This window comes from Rhea americana, unplaced genomic scaffold, assembly GCF_003343005.1.
Source record: "Rhea americana isolate MKP2758 unplaced genomic scaffold, rheAme1 scaffold_171, whole genome shotgun sequence".
NCBI classification, from domain to species: domain Eukaryota; kingdom Metazoa; phylum Chordata; class Aves; order Rheiformes; family Rheidae; genus Rhea; species Rhea americana.
Window position 1 is genome coordinate 1,932,431 of NW_028185828.1, and position 16,915 is coordinate 1,949,345.

At 59.8% G+C, this 16,915-nt stretch overlaps 1 protein-coding gene across 1 annotated transcript in view; it reads left to right on the forward strand.

The window, feature by feature from the left end:
• Nucleotides 1-14,237, forward strand: part of TGFA (transforming growth factor alpha) — a 14,737-nt gene extending 500 nt beyond the window's left edge. The window contains exons 2-6 of the mRNA XM_085301006.1: nt 6,410-6,463; nt 11,503-11,620; nt 12,267-12,416; nt 13,914-14,023; nt 14,110-14,237. Coding sequence (XP_085157132.1) covers nt 6,410-6,463; nt 11,503-11,620; nt 12,267-12,416; nt 13,914-14,023; nt 14,110-14,117 — 440 coding nt within the window. The 3' untranslated portion in view covers nt 14,118-14,237. The remainder of the gene's footprint in view (nt 1-6,409; nt 6,464-11,502; nt 11,621-12,266; nt 12,417-13,913; nt 14,024-14,109) is intronic.
• Nucleotides 14,238-16,915: the final 2,678 nt, after the last annotated feature.

Consider the following 16,915-nt stretch of genomic DNA (forward strand, 5'->3'; position numbering starts at 1 on the left):
AAAAAAAAAAGTAGCGTCTGAGTTCTTTCCTCTGCCTAAACTTGGGCGGACTGTCTCGAAAGCGGGGTGGGGGGGTTCAGCTGACTTGAGCCGGGATCGCCCCCCGAGCCTCGTCCCGCCGCGGGAGCCGAGCCGGGCCGGGCCGGGCCGGGCCGAGCGCGCTGCCGGAGGGCCGCGGGCGCGCCGCGGCGCTGGGCGAAGCGGCTCCGCAGGGGCTGCGGCGGCTTCGTTGCTCGACAGCGCTAGTGGCGATCAATAAAACGCGCGACCTAAAAACTACAGCGCTAAAACGTTTGTAAACATGACTGTTTTTAAGCGTAGCGCTTTTCGCAGGCGCCTGATGCGTAATGACTGGACAAGATGCCTCCAATCATGCATTGTCTTGCACCCTGTTAATTTTATGAATCAGTCGGCTCTTGCTTCTTAAATCTTCCAGACGTTTGGCTTCCGTCCCTTCTTAACCGCTCCTAGCTTGTGGGAATGCTCTTTCGTGATGACTTGCTAAGTAGGGCTGATGGTAGAATGAGCTCTTTAGTCTCTTAATTTCTTTGGGGATAGACTTAATTAGTGAGAGGATATTGTCTGATTTGCAATTAAAAGGACAGGATGTTAGTATGCTGTTTTACTCGGGAGACGGTTGAGACGCTGAGGAATMGGAATTGCGCTGTCTGTCGCAGAGCAAAAAGACCCAAAACGGGGACCTGAGGTTGGATCCAGCTCAAATCTGCAGAAGATGGGTTTGRATCCGAATGTGTTACTCAGCCTTGAGAACTGGGGAAAAGGGAGCTGGACTCAAAGGCTTTGATACTTGCCGCAGCTCAGGTGTGCAGCTGCAGGTGGTTAGTGCTGGCAGCACTGCAAAGCCTCCTGGAAGGGGGTTATCTCAGGTGCAGATGGGCCAGGGCAGGGAGGAGAGAGGTCTAGCCCGGGCTTCTTACAAGCACTAGTACTTTGGTAATGGTATTGACRAAAAATCAGCCTATGCCTGGCAATTTGTCTGGGGCCAGTGTTATTTGATGCAGGACTGGCTTAGATAAGACTTTTTTTTTCCCTGAACCTTGTTTTGTTTTCATTGCTGTTGCTAAGAAGAAGGATTGTGAGTTGTCTGATTGTTTTGCCCRGAGACCCTACCTGGGGAGGGAAGGGCCATGTGTGTATGTGCAGACATGCACGCTTGGCCCTGAAGACTCAGAATTTGTTACTGCTTTCCTCTTAAGCCTTGGTGACTCTGTGGTCAAGCCTGGGGCAGGGGAATGTAATGCAAACTGCACAGTGGCTTAAATAAGTGAGGCTCTTCAGAGCACTTGGGTTCAGGAAAGTAACTTGTCTTGGCCCCGTTCCACCCTTTGCCTCCTGTGCTGCCTATTTGTTTTCTCCTTGGCCCTGTCGYTTTCCACTGCTGCACCGAAATGTGTCCTGCTTCCCTGGCACTTCTTTCTCCCTGTGGCACCCCTTCGCGGTCTTGCTCTCCCTCCAAGATGCCCATCACCCGATACAGGAATGCTCTATCCTTCCCCCAAACTATCTTGTCCGCACCGTCAACCCTGGTGACGCCAGACCTCTTCTGTTCCCTGCCGCTGGTGCCTTGCTGCTGCTGTGGCTTTTGACCTTGTGTACTTGCGGCTGGAGGTGTTTTTGTGGCTGTGGGGTGTGGAGCGGGTGTGCAGCTGAGCTGACACAGCCTCTGCTCTGTGGTCACCCGACCCCCCTCTGCCGGGAGCCTTCCCGGGCCAAGGCGCGCGCTGGGTACGTGGGCAGCACGTCCCCTCGGCACCCTGCCCCGGGGAGGGGTTGTGGTCCCCAGTCTCGGGGTGCTGCATCACGTGCTTTCAGCTCTGGAAGTCCYCGRTCTGACCCTGGCMGAGGAACCGATTGCAGCCCTTGTGTCTGAGGCTCTTGGTCTCCTTGGCCTCCCTTCCCAGTTCGGCACCCAGCTCTCCCTTGGTTATATGTGAGGGGCTGTCTGGCTTCTGTCGGCCTCAAGCCCAGGTTTTGTTTAAGTCTATGCGATGTTCCAGACACTGCATCCTGAGAAGAGCACTTTTATAAACCTTATCTAAACAATAGATTGGAGTATTGGCTTAAAATAACAAGGGAAGCTGGAACCTCCTCCCACTCGCCCTTCTCCTGTTCTATATATATGCACCTGGTGGCTGAAAAGGGCTAATCTCCAGAGCTGAGGGAAAATATGAGCAAAGCTGATTAGGAGGGAAAACTTCAGGCAGGAAACAAACCTCAGTGATAACCGGGCGCTCCTCAAGAAGAGCGTTGTTAGTCATCGGAGCAGCCAGGTTGTCCCGTCGTCATGGCTCATCCTGGTGCAGATGCAGGATGTACAAGCAGTGCTTGGAGATAGCACAAACTGATATGGCAGCAGGGTGACGGCTGGCGGGTGACGGGACCATGGGCTGTGAGCCGGGAAACCCATCCGGGAAGGCAGGCAGGCTGCGGAGGGGAGAAATCCTAGGCTGGCAGCACAGAGGGAGCCAGGAGGTTAAAAGATGCTGGGAGCAGGAGCAGTTCCCACAGTGATGGAGCTTTTTGCTGTTACGTTCATACAACTATTAATGGTGGAGGAGAAGCAGACGTTCACAGCAGATGCTTCCCCAGCGTATTTGAGACAAAGCAGAGTTGCAAAGTGTGTATTTGTCCCCTTGCAAGTCTTGAGCACTGGATATCTCACACCAGGAACCTGGGTTTAGGAGTTCTCAGGCTTGATTGTGTTTGGTTTTAGGAGATCTTTTCAAAGCAGAGGGTTCCCAGAAGGTAAGGATGGGGCTTTACAAGAAAGTGAGTAACGATAGGTTGGCTAATATGTCTGGAAGCATCGTTTAAAATAAACTGGAAAAGCTGGTACAGGATTTGATTTGGTTTTGGGAGAGGGAAACTGAGAGTGGGGCTGAGAAGGGATTGCCAAAATAAAGCAAGGGTTGCTGCTCGAATCCCCCCGCCCCGAGCAGCCTTAGCCTGCCGTACTGTCTGACAAACGTAGCCTTGTTTTGGTGGAGGGGAATCTCAAATTGGGATGGTATAAATAACTGTGCAAATGCGTTGTGCTTTTGTAAGGCACTCAAGTCTACTGGAAAGGTCAGAGATACCCGGTATCCCGGTACATATTAAATACAGCATARGGAGTCTTAACACTAGCTGTCCAGAAGAAATCAGTAGGGGGGAGAATAGTGTTTCTTGGCCGGGTGCAGCCCTAAGCCAGTGTCATAAATGTGAAATCATTGCCAACTGGAAAGCTAGAGGTGACGCAGGGGTAGGTGGAGTAGTAAGTAAGGACGAGGTGATCTCATGGAGTGAGCTAGATTGCTTTCTTAGCTGGCTTCCTTCAAACAAATGGCTTTAACGCAGCTGAGCAGCACGTTATACCTGTCAGCAGAAGGAAGGTTGGCTGTCGCTACAGATGCGAGAGCACATCTGGGAAGATGCGGCATCCGAGCCCTCTTCGTCCCTGTCGTAACGGCCAGGAACTGAGTTTGGGTTTCTGGACGGGAGCTGTAGCAAAAGGCGGCTGCTGACAGCCTTGGATGGATAAACCAGAAAGCGGCAGGAGATGGTCCGGCTGCACCATGCCGGAGGGCTGAGCCCTTTCCTGAGCTGACACGTGCGGTTCCTTAGCCTCGCGTGTARACGGGGTATTGGCCAGATGGGCAGAGCGGCTCAGGAGGAGTGCAGCTCTGGGGAAAGCATCTTCCGCTGCACGGACTGCCAGCGTGCYGCAAGATAGGGTGCGAGTCGGCATCGCTGCCAGCTCCAAGGGTAACCCGAGTTAGCGTAACAAGGACAGCCGAGAGGAGGCAGGTTGGCCTCAAAGTAACTTTCCCTAGGGAGAAAACGCAGGGAGCAGGCAGGCTCCGTAGTGCGATGGGGAGAAGCCAAAAATCAGGAAAGTTCCCATGATTTTTCCCTTGGTGCGATTAACTGTACAAACAAACCTGCCGGGCTGTTGTGCATTCTCTCTTGCTTGTTGCCTTCAGTTCAAGGCTGTCTGAAAGATTTCATTAAACCCGTACAAGTAATTGGGTCAAATACGTGTCTGCAGACAGAATTGGAGGCTGCAGTGCGTGATCTGCTGGCCCCATCTGGCTTCGCACCCTGGGATTGATCTGTGCAGTTAAATTCTCTTGGTTGCATGGGTTTCCTCTCGCCTCCCCCCAGAAGAACGGTGCTTTTATTCTTGGTTATTCCTGTGTTAGGGCTTGTGCTCTGGTGGGTGGCACGTTTGGGAGAATGACCGCTGTATGTACTGACGATGTGCAAGTATGATGCTGTCTTACTGCTCTTCCCTTGGGAAGCATCTGTCAGAGCTGGGCGCGTTATTCCTCCTCGCTGGAGTTACTCTTGTAGATCAAGCAGCAGAGACCGAGACCCAGACGGAAGCCAGAAGTCATGACTTCAGTTCCTGGATGCTGGCCCAGGCTTGCTCCCTGTTCATCCAGGGCGATCTGTAGCATCCGAAAGGAGCCCGCTTGGCAAATCCCCCTGCTCGTGTTGGGCAGCCGTTTGCGTGCGCTTTTGAGACCACCTCCCTGCGCGCGTGCCGGGAGCTTGATGAGGGTGGCAGCGCGGGACCTGTGCCCGCGGCTCCCGCGCACCCTCCCRTCTCGCGTGCGGCGTTGCTGCGGCTGTCCGACGTCCCGGGTTTTGGCTGACGAACCCTGCCGCGTACGCGGCCTGGCTGAACCGCTGCTGCCAGCGGTGCCGGGGAGGCTGAGCCCGGGCGGTGAGCGCGAAGCTGCGGCTTGTGGGTGCCCAGTGCAGAGCAGTGGCACGCACAGGAGGCTTTTGCACGCTTAATTCAAGAGACGGAGGCCACAGCGGGTGCCTTTGCTGGCAGCGAGGTCGTTCCATGTTCTCTCCTTTGGTTCGTGTTTGCTTGTTGCGTGTGTGACTTCTCCTCTTGCCCAGGTGTCTGTTAGCAAGGTGGTGCTTGGTGCTCTTGGTGGTCTGATAGACCCCTCAAAAATCCTGTTCTAACATTGCTTCTGTTCTTTAAGCCCAGCCTCTTCATGTGCCTGGAGGGCYGATCTGCACTTCGGGTACCTGTGGGACATGGGGACAGGAGGAGTTGTGAGTCTGCAGGCTGCTGAGGAGGAGGAAGGAGGTGTTGTGGGACATGCTGCCGCGGCACACGTACTGTGCTGGTGACTCACCTGAATCCAAGTGGGGTTTGGACACTTCAGTTCGCTAAAAAGCATGTGATGGGTTGAAGTAGTAMATATAGGAATCTCAAGCATCAGAATCTGGGTCCAGCCGTCATCAGGAAGAGCTGGTTGTGGATTGCAGATTTTCCATCTGATGCATTAGGACTTATTTATTCATTTCTTATAAGCAATCTTTGTGCTGTCTATTTGTCAGAGACCAGATACGGGTAGGGCAAAGCTCTGGTGAGCTTTGGCCRGGAAACATCTGTGCTGGTGTAATGGAAAGGGGATAACCTTCCTCGGCAGCTCTGTARTGAAAGAGCTGCCATGGGTGCAGGGTTGGAAGGTGGCTCCACATCAAATGGATGTGGATGATGTGCAGGCAATTCTTCAGCAGCCTGTAAAGCCACGTGGGAAAAACCATGCGTTTGAGTAAGGTGAGGTGATTCTGGATTTAACGCTGCCAGGCTCCTGGGGCAGCTGATTGCTTCGTTCTGTTGGCATTTGTCAGTGAGATTTGGGATGGGAAGAGCGCAGCCTTGGCCTGATGGAGTTCAGTACAGGCAGCAGGCTTAAGCAAGGCTCGTTGGCCGTGCAGCCTGACAGTGCTTCGTTTGGAAGGATGGTGGCTTTGGGGTAAGCAGGCTCGCGGCAGGCAGCGTTACGCACAGATGCAGGAGGTGAGTCAGGGCTGGTAGAAAGCTGGAGCTGGGRTGATTTGGGATTTGTGGGATCTGTGACTGGTTATGCAGCTGAGCTGACTGTTAGTTGCGAAGAGCACTACAGTGATGCCCTCAGCTTAGCTAACTGGATATCCATCTCCCACGTACCTTAGTGTTGCCTCGCAAGGGCTTTGTAGGGTCTCCAGCTCTTTCTAAAGATAAACATTGCCAGGGACCTTGAAAACGCTCTTTTAAGGTCTTGTTTGTTCTGCCCTGTGAGTGGGTGGAAGTCCTTTTCTTGTCTATCCATGCAGACTGCAGACATGCAGTCCATTCTGTTATTGTAAAATCACACCAATTTTGATATTTTACCTGCAAATTGGAGATTGTTTTTAGTCTCCATTCCAGTTTTAGAATGTCCTATTAAACATCCTAGTGTTTTCCTTTTAAAAAAAAAACACTGCGGCTCTTGTATCCCTCAATTTTGCCTAGAAGCTGAAGACCACTCAGTTTGGGTCCTTCCCTGGTTTGCTCAGGTCAGCTGCCTGTTGGTCTGTGCTGTTTCTCTAACTTGTCTCTCTCCAATTTTTTCCCTAGGTGTCTTTGTAGCTGTGTGCCATGCCCTGGAGAACACGACATCAGCCTTGAGCGGTGAGTTTGCTGTCTTAACTTTCTAGTCGGCGGCCCGGCGTGCGAGTCTCTCTCTCTSCTGCCCTCCCGCCTGAGCTGCTCGAGCCGTCCCCCTGCTCAGGCGCCGATTCCAAGCAGATCTCGTGTTCCCTTTCTGGTTTCTCACACTCCGCTAGCTCAAAAGCATTTCCGCAGCCCTGCCCGAGCGCTCGTGGCGCCCGCAGCTCGGCACCGCTAGTTTTACGTAATGTTTCCCCGAGGTCTCTCCAAGCCTGCCCTCCTGTGCCTGGCTTCGGGCATCCCCTCTGGGTCTTCATCATGGGATTAAGGGAGCAGACGCCCTCCTTGGCACGCRGCCTGGTGCACGCCAGCTGTGGGGCTTGTGTTTCTGCGCCGCGTGCAGCTGCGTGGAGGTGGCAGGAGGGCGGGGGCGAAGGGCAGGGCTCTTGGCCGCACCGTGCACCGAGCTGGGCGTTTGGCTTTGCTGGGGAAWCGCTCGGGTGTGAGGAGCAGTTGTTGGCTGCCTTGCTGCGTGCAGTGCTCGCCTTTCACCTTGGCACCTAAGCAGGCTTGCGTGTCATTCGTTAGTCCTGGTGGCACGAGGAAGCGGACAGCTCTTGCAGTGTTTTTTCCAGTATTGGCTTGTGGAGCGGGGGGGTTGGTGTCTGCCAGGTCGTTTTTCTCCTGACTTCCCTCTGCCCAGAGCATTGAGCTGTTGGAAGAGCCGCAAAAGAAAACTGACAGTAGTTCATCTGCCGCTTATCCAGCCCGCAGAGGGTTTAACTCCGAGCAGCCTGCTCCCGGCCGCTTAGGCCACCTGGCAAGGAGCCCTTGGAAGCGGAGGGCACGTGGGCAAAAAGCCCTCGCTCGGACAGTGTTCGGGAATTCCCGGCCCTCGCCGTGGGCACGCAAGGCTGCCGCCGGCACGGGCGCCTTCGTCAGGCGATTGGGCAAGAGCCGGCGCGATCCCGGGGGAGGCGGCAGCGGGAGGCTGATTACCGCGTTTTGCAGGGCCTCGCTGGCTGCTGCGGCTGCTCGGTCGATGGCTTGCGCAGGAGCGGGCGGGAAACGGCTCTCTTCCCGTGGGTGGGATGGGGCTGCAGAAGCGTCTGCCGCTGGCCTCCTCCCCGTGGAGACCCTGCCCGGCTCACAAATTTGGCGGGGCAGCTGCGTTGGCYCGTTCTAATCCCCAGGGTGGAAAGCGCTTGGGACTGGCCCCTTCCCTCCCAAAAGGAGGTGGGAGAAGGCAGGGAGGGGTGTGCGGGAACAGGGGCTGCCCGGCACGGATACTTCGGTGGCGGCCCCTGCGCTGGTGGAGCGTGGAGAGCCGCGGCCGGGGAARGGCCCTGGGCGCCGCGTCGGGAGAGCTGCCGCGCCGGGCTTCGGGCGGCTCGCGGGCGTGCTGGATCCCGGGGAGCGGGCGCCCGGCCCGCGGGGAAAGCCTGCCCTTGGAAGCAGATGCCGAGGGCTTGGCATGGGTTTGGGCCGGCTCTGCCCAGGCTGGAGAAGCCGAGCGGGTCGCAGGGGCTTGTGCCTCTGCAGAAGACGTGCTGACCTTCCGCGGCGGTGGATGTCTTGGAGTGGGTTTTTTTATTATTATTTTTTTTTTTCAAAGCAAAGCGGCTTTGGAAGGTTTGAGAGTGGCCGATTCATGCGTCCCCCCCGGCTTAGGCAGCGCCAGGTTAAGAGGCAGCTGCCTCTCCTGGAAGGCCTGTTTGTCAGCATCGCTTCTGGCAGGGATATAAAACCTCCTTTCTGGGCTGGAAAGATTGATGGTTCGACCGCGTTAACTGGTGCGTGTTAAAGGCAGCTGTGTTCCCGGAGCGGAGGGGAGCGCTTCCCTCCGGTTTGCGTAGCCTGGCAGCAAAGCTCCGCTTCGGGGCAGGCGCTCGCGAAGCGCAGCTCAAACCCCACGGCGGAAGCGGCTCGAGGGGAGCCGTCCTTGTCGGCGCCCGCCTCGTGCCTCGGCCCCTTTTTTAGGGTTGGACCGTCCTGGCCCGGCGCTGCGTGTGGAGCATCTCTTGGGAATGGAGCCCGCGCTGGCGGCGGCAGCGAGGGGAACAGGTCTGCAGCGATGCTCCCGGGAGACGACGCTGAAACGTGCCCGGGTTCGCGCGGAGGCGCCTGGGCTGCGCTGYGCCGGAGGAGGGAACCTTGCAAGAGAAAGCGAAGTTGCAGTTTTGGGGTGACTCCAAAGCTGGATGAGAAACGTTCGGCCGGATGGAGCCGCTCGCTCGGGCGCAAGACGCGAGGTGCCGCCGGTTGCACAACTGCCCCGCGAAACCGCGCGTCCTCAGACGGACCCGGCGCTGGGASAGGCCCCGCGCGTGCCCCCCTGGAGCCGGGCAGCCCGGGCTCTGCCCGCCTGTAGCAGGCTGGGGGGTGCTGGCGGCGACTCTGAACGGGGCAGAAGCCGTGCCGGAGCCTGGGAACGGCGGGCAGGCGACGAGCACGCTGTCGGGGCGGCTCGCGGAAAAGAGCCGGAGGAAGGAGGCTCCCGTGGCCCGCTGCGGAGCCGCTGGCGGGGGAGCGGAGAGTTTCCGTGCGTCTCCCCCGTCTTAAAACAGCCCGTTTGTTCCAAGGGTCCTTGGCTGCGGCGCGAGCTGGCAGGGAGGATAGTAGGGTTTTCATGGGGAGAGAGGCGGGAGCGCTGGAAAGCTCTTTGGGACGCGGTGACTCGGGGGTGGCAGGATGCCCGAGAGGAAGCTGGAAACGTGAGAAAAGGCTGGAGAGACGGATTGATTGGGGAACGGCCGGCGGGAGCCGGCGCACGCGCGGCAGAGCGGCTCCCGGTCGCAGCCCCGGCGGCACGGAGCTGGGGCCGGCTGAGCCCTGGCAGCCCGCCGGGGCCCGGGCGTGGGGCGGCGGAGCCGGGGCGGAGGAGGCCCCGCTGCGAGGGAGGCAGCGGCCCGGCCTCCGAGGAGAGCTGCCACCTTCCCAGGACGGCTCGGGCGGTCTTGCGACCCGCGTGGATTTGATCAGGAGAGGTGGGGGGGTCCTCGTTAGCTCCGGGCCAGATCGCTGGCGCTTGAGTTGCGGGATCTGGCGCCCCAATTCGATGCACGGCCGGGCGGGGGGAGCCCCCAGGGGAAGGTCCCAGCGTGCCGTAGCTCTGGCTTTCTGGGCACGCTTCCGATTTCCCCCCCGTTGGGTTAAAAGACGACGTTGTCTGCTTGCATCCCACCCCCCGGCCGCGTCCCTCCGTCGCGGAGCAGAACGCGGGCGGCCGAGACGCTGGCCCGGCACCCGCGGCGACGGATGCCGCCGCGAGAGCGGAAGGAGCTGCGAGACGGCGAGGATGAAACGAAAGGGGCGGCGAAGGGAGGCCGGGAAGCGGGCCAGGGCGGCGGCGCGGCGGCGGGGAGCTGGCCCTTCGCGGAGGGCAGGGTGCCGAGGCCGCAATGTGGCCTGCAGCTGCTCCCGCTGCGCTGCGTAATCCGAGCCAGGCGAGGGTTTGCGGAGGTGCCGGGGGGGATGTCCTGGCTTTAGGGATACGTGCCGGTGGCAGGCTCGGTTTTCCTCGCGGGAGGTCACCCAGCGGGTGAGCGTGGTGCTGCTCCCGCGCCGGGGTGCGGCGGTGACCGCGGGCCGGCCGGAGCGGCGGCGGCGTGGCCGGGAYGCCGCCGCGCAGCAGAGCCGACGGCACCTGCTCGGACGTCAGGCGCTCCTTGGGCTTCTGAAGCGCTAATCCAGGCCGGGCTGAGCCACGTCAGAGCCGCTGCTGAGAGGTGACAGTCTCCCTGGTCCAGGAGAGCGCTTGGTGGTGGCKTGGCCGAGGCGTAAGCCGAAACGCTGCAGGAGGGCTGGGGAGCTGCGGCCGCTCCGCGCGCGCCTTGTCGCACGCGAATTCCCCGGCTGCGACGAAGGGTGGCGGTTTTCRTCGGCGAAGGCTGATGGAAGGGCCGCGCGATGGGCTCGAAGGGGACCTCGGCAGCGGTGCTGGTCGTGGCCACCGAATCACCCTCTTTGGGGYGCAAAATGGCTGTTTGGACACGGCCCCGTCTCCCTGCGCTGCCGCTCGCCGACGGGCGTTTGCAAGATCTTTTCTTGCTTTGCCTCGCCTGAGACCCGCAAGCATTAGAAAGACGTGGATTTAATTACCCCAGCCTGTCATAAATTCATGGAAACAGGAACTTGAGGTGGCTTTGAAACGACAGGGATCGGATGTGCTTTATACGAGGGCTAACGCGAAAGCAGSATATTTGTTTTCCGTATCTGCCGGGGAGGATAATTCAGAGCAGCGCGGGCCGTAACGCSGAGCAGTGCCGCGGCGAGGGGGGCCGCGTGCTCGCCGCGGAGGCTGGCGCGTGCCCCGCGTTTCGAGCCGCTCCGTGCATCCGCCGGCGGCTCCCCGCGCACCAGGTGTTATTTAACTCTCTCCTCCCCCAGGAAGGATTTTGAGCTTTAAGCTCTTTAGCAAATTCTTCCAGTGCCGGCAAGGCTTAGCAGGTCCCCGTACGCCCGGCTCCGGCTCCGTTAAGCGTTACGAGCTGCTCGCGTCGGGCTCGGCGCGCGGCTGCGGAAGGGCTCGCCAGACCCGCGCGAGCGGCTGATCGCCCTTCGCGCCGCGCTCCCGCCCCGTCCGCTCTGCCCGCCGTCGCTCCCTCGCTCGGTCTGACGGTCGCGGGCCGGATCCCAGCTGGACGCTGGCGGGCGCGCCGCTGCGGGTGCTTCTCGCCCGCTCCCGCGGGTGCAGGCGGGCTGCCGGGGGCGCGGGGATTGCAGCCCGGTGCCGAGGCAGCGCTGGAGCGCCGCGGTGCTGGCGCCGAGCCCCGAGGGGCCCTGGAGCCGGGGTAGGGCTGCCCGCGCCGCCGGGCGAGCTGCTGGGAGGACGCGATGTGCTTCTCCTTGAGCAGTTCGGCGCCCTTTGTTTCRGGCGATGAATTCGAATTTCGCGCTGCGTCCTGGGCACCCAAAAATAAATCCAGCCGTAAAACGCACGTGCGGATCTGCACTGACCGAGTCCGGGTCGCCGCCGGCCCCAGAGCGGGCCGGCGAGCCGGCACGGCCCGCGGACGGGGTCGGAAATGCATCCTCCTCCTTTTTTCTCCCCGCTCCAGGTCCCCCGGTGGCTGCGGCAGTGCGATCCCATTTTAACGACTGTCCTGACTCTCACAGCCAGTTCTGCTTCCATGGGACCTGCAGGTTTTTGATTCAAGAGGACAAGCCAGCATGCATGTAAGCGGGTCTCTCGTCCGCCCCGTCGCGGGCGAAGCGGCCGCGGCGCCAGCCGCAGCAACCCGTGCGTGCGCGCGGCGCTGGCGTGGCGATGGCTACAGAGCAGCCACAGGGAGTCTGGCCCGGCTGAACCTCTTTCGTCTCTCCCTTGCTGCAATTCGGCTCGAGATTAAGAGTGGGATGGAGTGGCTGAAGAACGGGCGAGGTGCTCTGCTCGCTCCGGGCCCCGCTGGCGAGGCGGGACCGGCGTGTTGGTCGAAGGAGCGAGGCTGGGGGCTCGGCGGGGCGGGGGGGAGCAGCGCTCCGCGGGGAGCGGGGGCAGCTGAGCACCTGCCCAGGATGGTGGCCATCCAGGCGAGAGGGTGGCAAAATAAAGCATTGCCAAAATTTTTTCGATACGTATACCTTATTTCACAGACTAGTGTTGAGCAAGAGCTACACTAACTTCAGCCTGGGCTTTGCCTGGGAGAAAGGATGCAAGATCAGGATCCAGAGGGGCCTTCTCAGGGTCATTTGCATCTYCTCTGGACTGTCCAGCAGGAATTTCCCCCAGAAAAGAGGAATTTAATCCCGTTTCTGTTGGCCTTTGAGCTCGCGCCCTTGCGAGGCAGCTCCGGGTTAATTCCCTTCTCCGCTCCCCTTGCAGATGCCACTCCGGGTACGTCGGGACGCGCTGCGAGCACGCGGACCTCCTCGCCGTGGTCGCTGCCAATCAGAAGAAGCAGACGATAACTGCCTTGGTGGTGGTGTCGGTGGTGGCCTCGGTTGTGCTCATCGTGGTGTGCGTGTTAATACAGTAAGTACGTGCGGCGGGCGGCTGGGTCGCAGCTTGCTGAGCAGGTCCCTGAAGTCAAAGCCTTGYTCCCCCAGGAGGGTTTGGGCGCTGGCTCCGGCAGGGCTGAAGCATCCGCGTGGAGCTCATTGCGCTGTCCGAGCCCTGCGCTCCCGKGTGCAACTGTCAAGGGTGGGATCTCCTCTGGGAGGTGCCTCTGGCCTTTGCAGAGCCCTTATTTGGGGTTGCAAAGAGATGGGTGGGGTGCACATCTCGTTCAAACATCAGTCTGGAGCCCCTAATGATTTGTTATCTAGCWAGATAAGCAGTTACCTTTCCAAGGGAAACTTTTTTCTTGAGGAAAAGCCAGCTCACCTTGAARGCTATCTTAATTGGGTGAAATCCAAAGCTAACTTGAGGGGCTGGTTTCTAACTGCTTCCCAAAACTTGGGCTAAACTCAGAAATGTCCGTGAGGCTGGGCCCACTGCCAGCTAGGCAGGAAAGACAGTTTTGGGGCAATCTGCCTGCTACAGCTCCAGGTAAAGCTAGAGGTGGCCATAAATCAGGTTCTGCTCAGTCTGGTGGGTGCATGGGGAGTGCGAAGGCYTGCTTGGTCCTCCAGTGGGCTCAACTGCAGGCCTGAGCCCTCAGATTCGGCAGAGGTTGAGCAGGGAGGTGATCATCTCGGGGCTGGTCTTGCTCGCATGTTAATGGATTCGCTTTTAATGCGGGTGACGAGACACTTGGGGTGACGTGAGCAGTGGAGCGCTCTGCTATCCTTACCTTGCTGGTGCTGTTGGTGGTTTCTGAGAGAAGCGAGCCTTGGCACCGTTGGTGTTACGCAGCTGAAAGCTTCCAGCCACTGCTGCGAAGCTTCAAGCAGCTATCCTGCGCGGTGTGCCGGATAACTGGAATGGCACTGAACAGCTCGTCCCCTTTGATGCAATGYACCTCGGTGGTGATTTCTGAGGACAGGGCAATAATACTCATGTTGCAACACGCGTGTTTTTTATTAAGCTAAAATTAACGTCTCCRCTGTATAATTTGGAGGAGCGGGTAGCGTTGTGGTGGCTGCATTCCCAAAGGGGGAGGTTTGCGCTGGGAAGCACGTTGCTTCATCGTTCCCCTGCGTGTTCCAACTCCTCTGAAACTCTTTGTAACGAGATCAAAGGGACGGACCGGTCGGTACAGCTGCCGTGGCTCTGGCTGTAGCTGTCGCCTTTCTGCTGGGCAGCGTGTCCTGACGGGGCAGATGGAGCCTGCCGCCGCGACGCCGTGCGTGCAGCGAGGCGCTGGCCACGCGTTGCCCCGCGGTTCCGCCCGCCCCGCATCCGGGGCGCGCTGGCCTCGGTGGTGCTGCCCGTGCGGGGATGGTCCTCCCGCCCGGGCTGTGTTKGGGCGCGACCTCGGGTGCTCTCTCGGAGTTGGCAGAGCTGACGTGGGGTGGCCAAGGGCAGGATTTGGCCCGAGTATGTTGGTCTCGGCTCTTTACCGTGTCCCCTCCCCTGCTTGCGTTTCAGTTGCTGTCGGGTAAGAAAACACTGTGAGTGGTGCCGAGCCGTGGTGTGCCGGCAGGAGAAGCCCGGCGGGCTCCTGAAAGGCAGCGCGTCCTGCTGTCACTCGGAGACAGGTAGGGAGAGCGGGGCCGCGGGGGCCGGCCGGGCCCAGCAGCCCCCCACCAGCGTAACCGTGTGTCCCCCTGTGCTCCTTCTGCAGTGGTCTGACAGCGAGCTGGGCCCGGTAGCTCCTGCGGATGGACTTGCTACAGCTTGACAGCGGAGGCCCGTGCCGTTCCAGAGGCGAACGCAACTTCTTTCCTTTTTTTTCTTTTTTTTTTTTTTCTTTCCTTTTCTTTTCGAACAGCAAATGATGATGAGGACTTGATTCTAAGAAATGTAAATGCGGAAAAAGAGTAATTATCACCTGAATGTGTAGAAGGAGAAACAGGCCAATTTTCTTTTCCTTTCTTTTCCCACCCCCCACCCCCGGCGGGAGCTGATGTGCGGGCGCTGCGGAGGGGAGGGAGGGCATCCCGCGCTGCCCGCCGCGCTGCCAAAACCCTGCCGAACCGAGGCCGTGGGGCGAAGGTGTGATGCATCTCCGCGCCAGCGATGGGAATTTTACGGACTGTTTTACAGGCGTTGGCCGCCTTGGACGCGCGGCACGTGGGTCAGCTTCACGTTTACGCGGCTGCGACGACAGGGGCTCGGGGAAGGGGTTTGGACACCAGGACTGGAGKGAGCGAAAGGGCCGTTCGGGTCGGATTCTTCTGTTTCCCTAGGACCGTGTTAGCGTCTGTCCTGCTTTGAGACGCCCCGCCGAGGCCGGCGCTTGGGTTCTCGTGTCCGTTGCGGGGAGGAAGAGTCACGTTTTCCCAGGGATGTCCCGCCGGCCTGACTGCGGTGCCCAGGGCCGGGCACGTGTTTTCTCCTCCGGTGCTCTGCTCCCTTTCACGGGCACCAGCTGGAAGGGAGGAAGCGCCGCCAGCCCAGGCTGGAGAYGGTGCCTTTGAGCTTTGCTTTCTTTTTTGCTTGAAACCTAGAGGCAGAAAGCTTTGCAAGGTGCTGGGGCAGGAAGCAATGAGGGGTTTTAATTTCTTCAAGCTTAGGGAGGTGCAAAACAGGAGCTGGAGGTGATGACGGCAGCAAAACCGGTTGCAAGTAGGGTGTTGAAAATGCCGCTTGACGCAGGGCTTGCGGAAGCGCTGGCCTGGCCCGTGGTCTCCGCGGGCCCGGAGGCGCGTCGAAGCGGAGGGGGCTCTTGCAGCCCGCTCCTCCGGCGCGGAAGCGGCGTCGCTCCCGCTGGGACGCTAGCGCGAGACCGGAGCCGGCGCCTCGGGCGGCAGCGCGTCGTTCTGCCTCTCGGCCGGAGCTGCCTGGCTCTCGGCCCTTCCCGCCGCCCCGGGGCGAGATGCGCTGGTGCCCGATGACCAAATTCGACAACAGTGGCATCTCGGGGCGCCGGGATGCTTCCCAGGGACGCGCTCCGGGGGCACTGGCCGGCCCTGCCCCAAACCCCCTCGGGCGCCGGCGGGCGCTGCCTGCTCGGACCCCCCACCCCCCCGGGCCGGCTCGGCCCCGCTGCTGTTCCTTCTCCCCGCTGCCGACGGCCGGGGGTCCAGCTCCCCGGCCCGCTGCGGTGCCCGTTCGCGTCTCCCGCTCTCCGCTCGCATCCCCCCCCCCCGCCGGCTTTCCAGGACCCGAGGGAAAGCGGCAGCTCCGGCCGAGCCGCTTCGCCTCGCGCCCCATGGTGTGCCACGCCGCTTCCCGGGAAGCCGAACTTGGGTTTTTCCTCGAATGCTTGGATTTATTCCCTTTTGTTTGTTTTTTTTTAAAAAACAAAAACAAAAAAGCCCGAGGAGAGCCCGAGCGGGCGGCTTTCCTTCCCGCAGCTGCGCCCCGCCGAGGCAGCGGGTTCCCTCCGTCTCGGCATCTCACGCAATACGAGCAAATCCCAAGATGTTGCCTGGACCACCCTAACTGTGGGGACAAATATGATCTTTTATTAATAATAAAATGAACCTTTAATCCTAGGAAACCTCCTCAAGCCGGTGCTCTAACCTCCAGTGGAATTGTTAATCCTTTTCATAGTCTTCGTCGTAACCAGCCAGAAGCTTTTCCTTTTTTTTTTTTTTTTTTCATGGTTACTCTAATGTCTTCTGTATATGTTGCACTGAAAGTTAATATTTAATGTTTTAATTTATTTTGTGTGGTTAAATTAATTTTTGATTTCTGTAATATGTTACTGTGATTGGCTGTTCTTTTCCCCTAATACCTGGATTATAGTTATTTAAGTGATATAAAGGACACTTTTTTCAGAATGCTTCTCGCTGCTGTTTTGCTCGCGGGATCCAAGCCGCGCTGCGCCGCGGGGCGTCCCACGGAGGAGGAGAGCGCGCGGGGCCCGCCGGCGGCGGAGGCTGGAGGGCMGCCCTGGGGGGCCCCTTCCCGCCGCTCCTCTCCTGAGGAAACCCGTTTTAATGGGAAGAGTAAAAATAGAGGAGAAAACGCCTAAGGGTCAGCGCCTCGGCTGGGGCGGCCCTGGAAATAGCGGCCGTGCGCGGGGCTGCAGGCTCGGCCCTCCCCGCGCCGGGAGGCCTTCGCACCGTCACGCATTCCCCGCGTGCTTGCCCCGTGCCGTCACCGCCGCGGCAGCCCTGCGCTGGCCCCTTCCCTGCGCCGCCTGCACCGCGCYGGGTCCGACGGCAGCCAGGCTGCCTGCACCGCTACGGCGTTTGGGGACAGGCTGGACTGGGACCAGTGGAGCAGCACCAGCGTTGCGGCGTGGGGCTCTGTGGCACGAGCGGCGTGGGGCTGGCTCTGCGTCCCGGGCGTCCCGTCGTGGCCCGAGCATTGCATCGCGGTGCGGGGCGGGCATTGCGGCGCAGGTATTGCATTGCAGCGCGGGCGCTGCGGCGTGATGCAAGCATTGCGTCACGGGCGCTGCAGCGTGGGGCGGGTATTGCGTCACGGCACGGGCATCGCGCTGCAGCACCGGCAGCGCAGAGCCGGTATCGCTCTGC